Source organism: Acanthaster planci, linkage group LG10 (assembly GCF_054643075.1).
Source record: "Acanthaster planci isolate LZ-2023a linkage group LG10, COTS_SCS, whole genome shotgun sequence".
In the NCBI taxonomy this organism is placed as follows: domain Eukaryota; kingdom Metazoa; phylum Echinodermata; class Asteroidea; order Valvatida; family Acanthasteridae; genus Acanthaster; species Acanthaster planci.
In genome coordinates, this window is record NC_141786.1 from 10,643,464 (window position 1) to 10,656,037 (window position 12,574).

The following is a 12,574-nucleotide window of genomic DNA, read 5'->3' on the forward strand; positions in this document are numbered from 1 at the left end:
AACCGTATTCACAGACTACCGGTCAAACTAGTGAACAGTTTACATTGCAGTGACTGATTCTCAGCAGTTGTCTGCTTTTGTGGAACCAAGAATTACTTATTTTTGCAGATCAATTCCATTTTACTGGGACTTGATTAACAAATGTCACGTTATTAATAGAAACAGGAACGCGGGAAGCTCAGCACATTTGTCCCCCTCCCCTGTCCCCTTTGCAATGCTTTTCATAAAAATGTATTAGGGAGCGTTTCATAATTGTTGAAGGTGGTATTTACTGCGGTACCGCTGTTTTTTTAGCGGCACCGCACTAGTTACCCGAAAGGGCTTAATGCTGGTACCGCAAAAATACAGCGGTACTGCAGTAAATACCGCCTTCTGTAATTATGAAACGTTCCTTTATACGTGGAAGAGAGTTCCCCCTGTTTCAGACAGGCATTCCACAGTCACACCGAACCAAATTAAAAGCAAATTTTCAAGTAAGTGCGGCAAAAGTTTGATGTCTGAAACAATTAACAGCGACCAGGCGTGCTACTTGCAGGCGAAAGAGTGACACTTGGAGGCACTCTGAACAACATCAGAGCGACTTAGTTTTGGAGCGACGTTGCTCTTTTCATGGGCTGAACTCAGTGCAAATGTACGTATCAGGATTGTGTGTCTGAAACCAACATTTAATTGGGTTAACCCGAGTCTCTCTTCATCCTATTTGTTGGGCGTGACTCCAGAACACCTGTCTGAAACAGGTGTTACATTTTTTACTCTGTGATAATCGAGTGGGCATAATAGGTGGGCAATGCATGGTTGTACCATGTGCATTCGGGTGTAAACCTTCAAGCCCTGATTGAACTGACCCACTCTTACACACAACCATTTCCAAGTAAAAAACATGGGCCGGGGTGCATGTATTTTGCCTGCCTGCCTGCCTGCCCACCTGCCTGAAAACAGTCATCACACTCTCTCTGTCCTCACCCTTCCACTAAATTTTCCGTCCAGCTTACAAATTCAAACAAGATCTGCTACAATCTCTTATGTGTGTTCATGCTTAGCACCAGTGTGCTCGTGTGAAAGGAATATTCCGTGTGAGTATACATGTACACCATAGAGTCAAACACAGATTCGCCCAGCGCCCTCAACTGGGTATGCACTGAGCAAATGCATGTGATCCATTCGCTGCTACAAGAGGCTTACCAGCATCCAGGTGAGTGCCCCTGTCCCCTCCCATGGCCGGTCGGGAGTGCTGCGGCGTCTTCACCTCCGACGAGAGTGGGCTCGGCTTCTTGTCCTTTGCCAGCTTCTGCAGGTGGGCACGGTGGCTCCCCTTGACCTCTTGCAGAGTGGGCGTGGCCAGCAGCGGTTTCTTCTCGGCCTCTGCGTCGGGTTTTTTACGGGACCCCTGAGAATTTCTCTTGCCAGGCGTGGCATTTTCCCTCTTTGAGGATTTCTTTAAACTGAGTTTTGGGGCCATACATGAAGTCGTCACAAGGGCTTCCACGCTTCGACTGACAGTCTGTTCTTGGCCTTTCGGACCCAGGATGGCTCTCTTGTACCTCTGCAACAGTTTGTTCTGGGCGTTCTGTTTACTTCTCTCAACCACCGTCTGTTTCAGGGTTTGTTTTGAGGTCAAGCCCAACTTCTTCCGACTTCGCTTGTGCTTGTAACAAAATGGTTTCGGGACGCCGCTGCCGGGCCGGTAGTCACGATCTTCATCGCTGGACAAGTCTGCAAATGATGAGTTCTCCTCTGGTTCTTCCTCAGGCAAGGATAAAGCTTTTGGCGAGCTTGCCGACGATGGCTTGGACGGGAGGGAAGTCATCTTGGCGGCTGGTGCATCATCGTTTTCGACGTACCGCTTGCATGGCTTGATAATGCGAGAGGAGCGTGCACTGATGGATGGAAGAATAAACGAACCTGCAATTTTTGTTGCTGACGGCGGACTCGACATTACACTGTCACTGTCCAGATCTGAAAGCTGAGGGGAAAGTGAGCTTGCAACTTGTTCCTTGAACTTTTCTTCCTTTATAAGCCTGGGCTTTACTGGCATTGCCAGCCTGACCTTTTTGTGTTTGACACTGGTACTTGTGTTCTTTTTATCTTTCCTCTCTACAACAACAGTTTTTGGTGAAGCTTTCCCTGTTGCAGGTATCTTAGGTGAGAGGAGCGGTGTGCCGGGCGGAGACGGGCTGCCTGTCCGCTGCAGAAAATTGACGTTGGCGACCATGTCAGCTAGCATGCGTGACTTCTTGATTGTCCTCTTACTGGCAGGGGTCAAATTTGCTTCCAGGGCTACCTTCTTCTGCTGCCCTTTGGCACGGGCCAGGATCTGTCGCGCTGCCACGATCTCAGTCTTCTTGGCGCGGACTCGCTTTGCCGGCACCGATATCTTTGTCTTTGCTGGCAGCTCCGAAGGTTCCACCTTGACAGAGGTGATATTCGGCTTCTGTTGAGAGGTCGGGCCCCTGTTCCTCTTTGCCAGCTGCTTCTCCTTTTTGGCGAGAGCCCGGGCTCTCTTCTTCTCTTGCAGTCTCTCTTTCTTCTCCTTCTCCCGCATCCTCTTCTGCCGCCTCTTCTCCTTGGCCTTCTCCCGCTTCAGCCTCTCCCGCCGGGCCTTCTCCTGTCTCTGCAGCTTCTCGCGCTCCTTCCGCTTGCGCGCCCTCTCCCGGGCCTTTGCGTCCCGCAGGAACTTCTCCTGCATCGCCTTGGCCCTCTTCTCCTGCTTGGTCAGAGGCTTGCCCTTCAGCCCACTGCCCTTGTAGGGCCGAATGAAGTCCAGATTCAAGGCCGTCGGAGGCCGGCGGCGGCGCACAATCTTGGCTTGTTTCCCGTCCGGCAACAGTTTGATCTTGATGCTCGTGATCTTTGATGGGGAAGTCGATTCGGACGACGTTGAGGACGTCCCCTCGAGAAGTTGCCCCTTTGGGTGGACATGCTTGATCCCATAGCCCACCAACTCTTCCGGTCTCTTCAGCCTGTACAACTTGGGGGATAAGTCCTCCTCACCGCGGAGCATGGCGGCGTAGGATCGGCGGATGACATTGCGGATGTTCCGGCCCGAACCCTGCACTCGCTGAGGCTGCAAGAAGGACTGTCTAGCTGTCCTTTGATCATGTTCCCGGCTCTGCCGTTCCAGGACATCCTCCTCCTGCAGAAGCTGGTACGCTTGAAGCTCGCCATCGTCCAAGGTGAAACCATCAAAGTCTTCCTCCTGTCAAAGGCAAGTTGGCAAACTATGTCTTCAATGTTCTCAACATTTGCAGCAGCATTGGAGATACTTTACATTTACTGGAAAATTTGATGCAAATAATAATTTGATTAAAATGTCACATGATGTGTCAAGAACAGGTCACATGTTGTGTCAAGAACAGGTCACGTGTCAAGAACAGGTCATATGTTGTGTCAAGAACAGGTCACGTGTCAAGAGCAGGTCACATGAGGGGTTAAGAGCAGAAAGTGCATGAAGAAGTCTGCTCTTGACAGTAATTGAAAATGTTTGACAAAATCTCAAGTTTAATCACAATACCACAGAATCAAGTCCATCTTAAAACTGGAACCACTGTGCCAAATTCTCTCCAAGTCAGTGATTCATTTGTCTGTTTTATACCAGTTGACAGAACTTTGGAGCCAAAAATGTACAGTTTGAGTGGTGCTAATATTTAAGCTGTAAAATCACTTGAACTGGTCTAATCTATTCTTCACCCGAACAGTTCAACTGAAAATCTAACATGAGACTAAAAGTACTCCATGCTGACCTGCCCTTTTAGTCAGAGAGCTGAAGACTTCTATCAATCTACAACCGCCCCCCTTGCAAACCACCTGCCAGCTGAATCCATATTATCCATTTTTTCACCACTTGCTGGCCGAGTCCTCTTGGACAAATATATGGAAAGGCAAGATCTACATTCAGCAACCAATAATGAGCTCAAAGCTAAGCTAAAGTTCGACTCACTGCTTGCTCCAATGACCAGACTTACCAGACTTTGTGTTAACAAAATGTAAACAGTATACTGAACATGTAAATGTAGGTATCAGTCGGTGCATGTACATGTACACTGTACACGTATGCGGACATAAAACGTATCAATATCTGGGACAGTTTTTCTATCCCTATTGGTCGAAACGCGTCATGTGACCGTGCCTTAACTTTTGATAAGGCCCACTGAGAAGTGATGATAATGCCTGCTGCATAAATCACCCGCTGGCACCTGGACACGAGCGTCTGATTGGTCAGGAGTCCGTGTGCGCGTGACGTGCCACACACATGCTCATTTCATTGAAGGGGATTCCATTGGACAAATTTCAAAAGGAATGTATACACATGTATGGGGCGTTCATCATATGTTGACTTCCTTTGAATTCCTTTGAATGTTGACTTCCTTTGAATCTCTCTTCAACGTCTAAGACCTTGCTCTGGGAATAAATGCTGATAATGCCCTCACCTGCTGCTCGGACATTAGTTGCATCCATTCTCCTGAGCCGAGGGAATGTTTATTTCCTTTTTCAATGGTGGGGTACACTGGTAACTGACATACATGTAGCTAGAGCCCCAAAGTGACCGTACAGGAAACAAAGTGTAAGGGTAACGATGTACTTGAATCTTTTGACTCTGTCTTAAATGCACTGAAAATTCTTACAGTTTTGGAGATGACATAAAGACAGGGTTCCTGCACCTACCGGTAAAGGACAATTAAATTCCATGACTGTTCCAAGACCAAATTATGAAAATCCATGACCAAATAATGCAATTTCTTGCACTATTCAGCCTTTTACATTAAAAATACAATCACAAAATTCCATGACTCTTCCATGACTTCAGCCATTTGTACAAAATTCTATGACTTTTCCAGGCCTGAAAAAGGAAAAACAAATTTCCATCACTTTCATGACTTTTCCAGGCGGCAGGAACCCTGTTGAGATGACTGTACATGTGTCTACTATGTATTTGTTAGGCTATCCGTTCATCTACAAGGTCAATTCCTCCTCCTGCATTATTTGTCAATTTTGAGGAAAATCTCCTCACCACGAGTTACAGTAATAGAAAAAGTCTACCGGTGGAAGGATTGACACCTTTTATTGTTACTATATGTCAACTGATGGCATACATGTACATGTAGCAATGACACTTCACAAGTCACAAGTCAGCAAATTTTATACTGAAAGTATAGTTTTCAAACTCTGAATTTTAACACTTGAGGGCATCAATGAGAGAAGATTTATATGAAATTCCAGATAAATTGTTACTCTAACAATTCACAATTGATAAGAGATTTCAGGCACAAGATGAAAAATGGATTCCTTGGGGAAATGGTCAAAAACGCCAATGCGGAATAAGCACTGTAAGTGTTGACCCAAGGGAAAGAACAAATTCCATATGTGTAGGGCTGTGCCGATTAGCCGAATATTTGATCGATTATCGAATGTTATTTTTCGAATCTGAATATTCGAATGCAAAATACATGAAAAGGGAAAATGTACTTTTGCTTTACTGGAATAAATGAGAAAAACCATACAAAAGGCTTGTTTCGAGCAGATTCAAATGAAAAGTGTCAGAAAACTTACAATTTAAAAAGTAAATTATTCATTCAACAATTTAAAAGGAATAGAAATTTTCAATAGGGCACAAAGTCTTGTTCATCTCTTCAATTTTGCTAAATCATGGCTGGAGATACTCCTTGATGTACAGTGTGTAAAAAGCTATTATATTGATCATAATGTACAATTGTGTGTGTGATTGCAACTGATTTTGTATACGGTTTGTTCATCAACAATCTACTAGTCGGTGCCACCGAATATTCCATCAAATTGAAGGTTGAATATTCCACTATGCAGGGCTTCATTTTAAAGGAGTGCGATCACGCTCCTCTGCGCTCCAATTTTTAATCGCTCTCCTTAAATCAACAAAGTGAATTAAGGAGAGCGATTTTTAGCTCTCCTCGTATTTATTAAAATGAAGCCCTGAATAGTGAATTATTCAAATTGACTCAGGCCTACATATGTGGACACAACATACATGTGTCATACTGCGCCCAAACCTATTGAGGATGAAAAAGCTGTTATGTTCGTCTATAAATGTATGGGACACTTTCCATGTAGGCCTACTTGCTGTCAGCCAATACTTGGAGATCTCCATGTGAATTTTTCAAAAGTTGTTAAAAAAAAAAATAAACTCTTGACTACGAGCATGCTTGTAGGAAACAAAGGGTTATTGCAGGGGTCAAAATTAATTGTCATCAGCTGGCCTGGGGCACCCAAAAACTCATTGGACCACTGCATTCTCCCCAAATGATGGTCTGGTGGGACAGTGGTCATTTGAGGGACATTGCACATTTTCAAAACGCTCACGACATTTTATGACTTGTGTTTCAAATCACCGGCGCAGCACTTTTGAATTCATTCCACAGTCCACGCGCAGCCGGGCTCGTGTGCCACACGCACATGTAGCGGCGTGACATTCTGTTCGCTGCAAAGCGGTGAATTGTACAACACTATTTTGAGCGGGAAGCATGGACTGGTTGCTGTGTTACCATTACGTCTTCTTTGGCAGTGGCGCGGCAAGTGGAAACCAGTGAAGCCTTGCTTCTACATGTATACATCGAACATTACCGTGTGCATGTTTTCACCACCGAGAGAGCAAAATGTGAAGGGAATTTGTGAAAATAACAGAACTTTATTTCCAATGGCAAATGTACATGTAAGCAGGCCAAAAAAAGTTTTAGATGTCAAATGTGAATAGTTTTCTTGTTTTATTTTAAAAAAATGTTTAAATGTGTTTTTCTAACTTACCGACATAAATTTTACAGTCGTGCCAAGACTTTAGGACCGGTCGCAAACCAGAAGCAGAACTACTAGTCGTTTTTTACCTCAAAAACCATATTTAAATCCAGCCAGGCTGGCCAATCAGCTGTTTTGGTAGAGAGAAGTTTGACCGATGCAAATGGGCATGCATAGTGGGTCTGATCAATTTCAGTATGTACAGGCACTCAACCGGGGCCAACAAATTTTCACGAGGGCTAGTACGGTGCACTTCCCGCTGGCCCTGCAGGCCACCAAGAGATAGAAGTTAATTTCATCCCCTGCATCACCGAAGAACACAACAAAGAGCTGCTGGCAGTGTGGGGGACATACATGCACGTGCGTAAAATGTCCATGTTCAAACAGACACCTTAAAGTACCTGTTAAATATGCATACCTTCACGCTTGGCAAATGGGAACGCCCCTTCGAAATTTTGCGGGGCATTCAACATGTTAACGTCCCCCAACCAAACAAAGAAACCCGTAGTGAAAGGTCGGCAGTTTTGCAGCTGTCGTGGCTGTTTACAATTCAGCAAGACCCCACTAGGCCCACACAAAAATAGATGTTACAAAACAGGCCTAAACTACATGTACCTGTAGCATGATGATGAAAAAAAAGGAAGTACAAAATACATTAAAGAGGGCAGCACAGTCGCCACTTTGGAATCTCATCAAAGGTTAACAAATTTGTGTTCTAACTTAACTGATCACAAGTTAGCAAGTTGAAAATGGCACAAATAACATGATTAAAAATTTGAGTGAAGTTAGCTTAGCTAGCTATGACACTGACCAGGCTGACAGTCCTACGCATACATGTACATGTTGTCATGTACAATGTATGTGCCAACTGCTGTACTCGTGAATTACATGTATGCCCACAAATAATAATCAGGATGATGCAAAATTGCAATGGCGGGAATGATGAAACTTGCCTTGTTCTTGCGTTTTAGTGTCAACAAAATTATTATACACCAAAATGCCCACGCACAGCATGCACAGGCCACCTGGCCTGGCGTGCCCGGCATGCAGTGGCAGAGGGCCTAGCCGTTCTCGCCACAAATGAATGTCTATCCTGTTTCAGTTTGTAGGACATCTTCTTTCAAACTTCTCCATGGATCACGAATGGATTTGCCGTGACAACACAAAAATATCATGATTCCCGTCATGATGGTGATCGTGGCAAAACAGTGACTAATAATTGTCAGATGTTAACAAAACAGATCACAACCAAATGTTTCCTACCTCGTCTGAATCGCCGAACGTGTCGTAAAACCACTTCAAATTTCTCTGGATGTTGGCTGTGAGATTGAAAAAAAGAATCTGCGAATTTTGAGCTTCATGGGGCATGAAACGAATAAGAGATCGACCGTATCTTTGGCCAGGTCGTCCTGGAAAACGCAAGCGCGCCATGTTGAAATTTGTCCAAGTGCACGAAACGTACGTTTATCACACGCACAAAATTATGGCGGGCCCGGGAAAGAGAATGTCTAGCGATGCATAAAGTCGGCACAAAGGTCGTGGGTCGAAGGTCACGTTTCCTCATCCTACGTGCGCTGATTCACCGCACCATTAAAAAGTATACATTTGGAGTTGAAATTAAACACAATTTTACTGCAACCGACGAATAAGTCTAGACCTTTGATCAAATAAGGAACTCTTGTTCCACTCTGTAATTAGAGCCGACGGATGAGAAAATCCACAAAACAAACCAAGTTAAACCGCAGCGGACGGAGCGCACCCGGCGTAAGTTAGCGCTAGCCCCCAACGGCAGACGGATTCTTGATAACGTATCCCCACTAAGAATTTATGATGGGTGCCAGCATGTGTTTTGGTTTAACTGCCTAGGCCTAAAAACAAATGAAAGGAAACAAAAAGCTTCGCACGTACAGTGAGCAGTGGCGACCGGTTTGAAACGCTGGCCTCGTGCGGCGTGTGTGGCGACCAAATTTTCTCGTAATCGTGTGCAGTTCCTAGTGATGTTGGCATATTGTTGGATATTGGGACAGGCAGGGCACCAGTCCGTTCCAGTATCGAAATGAAGGCGACGGCAAAATGTTTTGATAGTTTTGACAAACTTAAGCAAATGTGCATTCTGCTAAAAACACCAGACCTTAGACATAAATAATTACGGTGACTTGAGGGTTGTCTAGAAATTTTAATCCAGTTGAAACGTGGCATACATTGTAAAATAATTTCCGCAGCGGTCGTGGCAATGAACAGTGGGAAAACCCCGGCCACTCAGGGGAAATTTTGTCCGATCCACGTGACAGCATCAGCAACGCGGCATTGAACGCACTGAGTGGCTGCGCTGCCCGATATCCTGCCGACCCTATACCCTATCGGTAGGCCTAATTCTTTCATCGAATATCGGACATGATCATTATGCTCGTAGCTGACCTTGCTATAACGACAAAGCCAGTTCTCATCAAGCAAGTCTTGCTCAACCAGGCGGCTTAATTGCTGGATGCGTGGGGAAATATGCAGGCCCAATTAATTACCCTCGAAAGAATTTGACGGTGACATTCTTTGTGCATGAAAACCTCAACGGTTGTTTTTATCATTGTTTAGCTGAAAATGTAGGAAAAATCCGAAAGCCTAAATAATATAATTTATCTGTGGACACACAGTGACATGGGCCGGGGGTTTAAAACTCGATCGCCATGCCAGAACGAAAACATGACTGAAAGGTAGGCCTGAATACTACGTCAGGCATCCTGCCGGACACAAAATGTTGGCCCCGCCGGGTCTTTCATATCATCACGTTTAACAGGGTAAGGAAGATTAATAGGTTTTAATGTTTAGAGGCCTAGCTACAAGCCTTGAGAGCCGATTCCGCGGCCATAAACGATCGGCCAGCGTACGGGATCGACGATCATTTTGTTAGAGGGGTTGCATCGCTGACGTTTTCCTTTCGCCATGAATTTTTACCATCTTGTTTGGAAATGTAGCTCTATTTGCTGGATCACACCAAAGAAATAAAAAAAATCCTCTCTTGATTTTATGTTGGGCGTGACTGTAGTATCATGTCACAGTAATGCGGATGAAATCCTGAACTTCACAATTCTTTTTGAAACATATGTTCAGCACAACCTCGAAATAAAATAAACTGAAACTAAACTCAGAAACACAAAAATGTACCCAACTTTGCGGCAATGAATGAAAGGGCAGACCCACAAATAAAATTTGGTGGCGAAACATATTTTTGGCGGGGTGCCGGGGGAGGCAAAAAATTGGAAGTTTTTTTTACTGTGATGTATGTTTATGGCCATTCTGGGGATGAGGCAACATTCGGGGGGCTATTCAACGCGTTCGGAAGCAAAAAAGAAATGACACCTTTCTCTCTCTCTCTCTTTTTTTTTTTACTGCATTTGGCTTTTTGGCGGGGGGGGAGGTGTGGCTCCAGTTGTCCCTCTGGCCCCTCCCCAACTCGATCTGTCCTTTTGATTGAACTGCCCGATCCGAGTCGCAATGGTAAAGGGCAAGGTCTTCCGTCTACCATATCGACCAGCAGCCAACTCACAAAATGACGCACATAGCTCAGTCTCAGTAAAGAAATTGATAAGCAAACGTAAAATCCTGTGAGGCTGAACTCCGTCCCCTCAGCTATGACGTTTTATTGGTACTTTTAGTAAAAAGAAACCGGCACTACAGACATATATGATAATACGTTCTCTCTTCGGTCGACCGGTATAGCGGCCGCGGTTGGCCGCTCTGCACAGTGGCAGCAATAGCGCCCTCAAGTGTCATGAATTCGCCAGTCATAAAAAACAAAGAAGTTTTAAAACAAAGGAGAACAACATAAAATAAAGGAAAACGTACAAACAAAGCAATGGTGAAAAAACCAGAATACTGTAACGCGAATGTCTTGTGACCTTTTAAACTCCAGAGGAATGGCAGTGGGGTTGACCAGTGATGCACTTAGTTAGGTTTCGGGTTAGGTCCGGGAGTTTGGAAACCGGGGGCCGTCAAGTCAGGGGTATTAATTAAGGGGTATTGGTGTAACTGTCAGGGGATTTGACAACGTGTTTTCTGTGAGTAAATTATGTTGTGGAAAGTGGGAAACTGAACTAATAAGACTGGCATGATGGAAAAAGGGGGGAGAGTTTGACAATATCCGGAGTATGATAAAAATTAGTTATTGAAAGAAAGGTTGAAATGAGTATTGTGGACCATTTTTTTGCATTTTTGTGCTAATATGGTGGTTTCATGACCGTGGAAAACAGGGGAGGGAATTAAATAATGTTAGAATTGGGAAAATTAGTCAGTCTAAGCCGAGCTGCCGATCGGAGTTCAGATTGGATCGACTGACACAACTTTGGTACCGGGATTTAGTTAAGACGATTGTGATTGAACCGTTAGTTCATCTTGCATTGTGCATAAAGATTTGGTACTGACAGGACGTTTGTAACTAATTCATGTGAGTACATGAACCGGTACTGTACCTTTATTTAAGCAGGGCGAGGGCGTGCGCGACGGGTCCTCATGCCCCCTCCTTGTCGTTTGTAAATGCTTAACATTAGTTAGTTTGTTAGGGTACCTCTCGCGTTGAGGAAGTGAGTGGAAGTTAATAAACCAGCTAGAAGTAGATGGTATCACACATACCTTTGCCGGGCGTGCCATTTCGTTCAGTGTCCCTTGTCCTTGGTGTAACGGGCGGTATATTTCCACCCAAACAGATCCAGGCCCTGGCCAAATCACGCGCGAGCGGCGCCGCGATGGGGCTTAGTGGCCCTGCCAGCCAAGGGTTCACTGACTACGGAGGAGACATGTCGGGGCTTTTTACCGTTGATGCGTTGGGGAGAGAAAGGAATAAATACATGTACAGCCAAACATTTTTATTTTATAATCTTTCGTTCCTTTTTTTTCTGGGTGGCATGGTCCCCTTAACCCTTTCCTCCGACCAGCCCTTCACTGTACGCCTTATAAAATGTGATAGTATTATTATCATCATATACTGCTTCATAGCCGGGGAGGGGCAAAGTCACCCCTTCGCTCGTCACCCAGCGCTCGAACAGGGCGCTGGGAAGGGCTGATAGCCTGGCACAGATTTAGATAAAGGAAACATGTCACAGTGGGTCACAGCCAACGACATGCAGAGCATTGTGGGTACAGTTTTGTCTGGCGCGCGAGTTCGCTTAGTGCGTTACACAAGCGGCGGTCATCAATTCGATAGTTTTTCTTATTCTTCCTCATTGCTGGAAATCATTCTCACTTCACTTTATTCGGTCATCAGAAATTGATCGAGATAACCAATGTTCTGAAATTGCCAAAAGACACGTTATCATGGATACTTATAATTAGTGAGAAGATAAATTACCACACTGTGATTGTACCAAAACCATATTTTGTATTATACATCCGACACTAATTTAAATAACGCTTCGCTAACAGAAAGCGATAAACCTCGCGGTCACAGCTCGTGCACAATGTAGCCAATCACAGTGCAAAGCCATCAGCCCTTATCAGCGCCCAGGCTCGGGCGCTGGGTGACAAGCGGAAGTCAGACCCCAAGAACTTGGCTGTTACATCCTCGCGCGCTTGTCTTGAAATAGCGCCCACTCTTGATATGGACTGACGACCACAGAGTTCCGAACGTGACGTCATTTTGAACCAGGAATCGCTGTGCAAACGCATAGACTACCGCGGGTATTGGTTAAAGCGCTGGTTTTCACGCTAATGCCCTTTACACATTGTGCACGTGGCGTATTCACTTCGGTACTCTACAGCCCGAAGGTGGACTAACAGGGGGCGCAATTTTCCTAGCAACGCAGGCTCCGCCCTTTGGGTGAGGTTA

At 45.0% G+C, this 12,574-nt stretch overlaps 1 protein-coding gene across 1 annotated transcript in view; it reads right to left on the reverse strand.

Annotated features, from left to right (window-relative positions):
- Positions 1–8,243, reverse strand: part of LOC110983880 (histone-lysine N-methyltransferase 2A-like) — a 46,711-nt gene extending 38,468 nt beyond the window's left edge. The window contains exons 1-2 of the mRNA XM_022243508.2: positions 8,023–8,243; positions 1,183–3,196 (exon numbers count right to left, since the gene is read on the reverse strand). Of these exons, the coding sequence (XP_022099200.2) occupies positions 1,183–3,196; positions 8,023–8,190 (2,182 nt within the window). The 5' untranslated portion in view covers positions 8,191–8,243. The remainder of the gene's footprint in view (positions 1–1,182; positions 3,197–8,022) is intronic.
- Between the last annotated feature and the right edge of the window lie 4,331 nt (positions 8,244–12,574).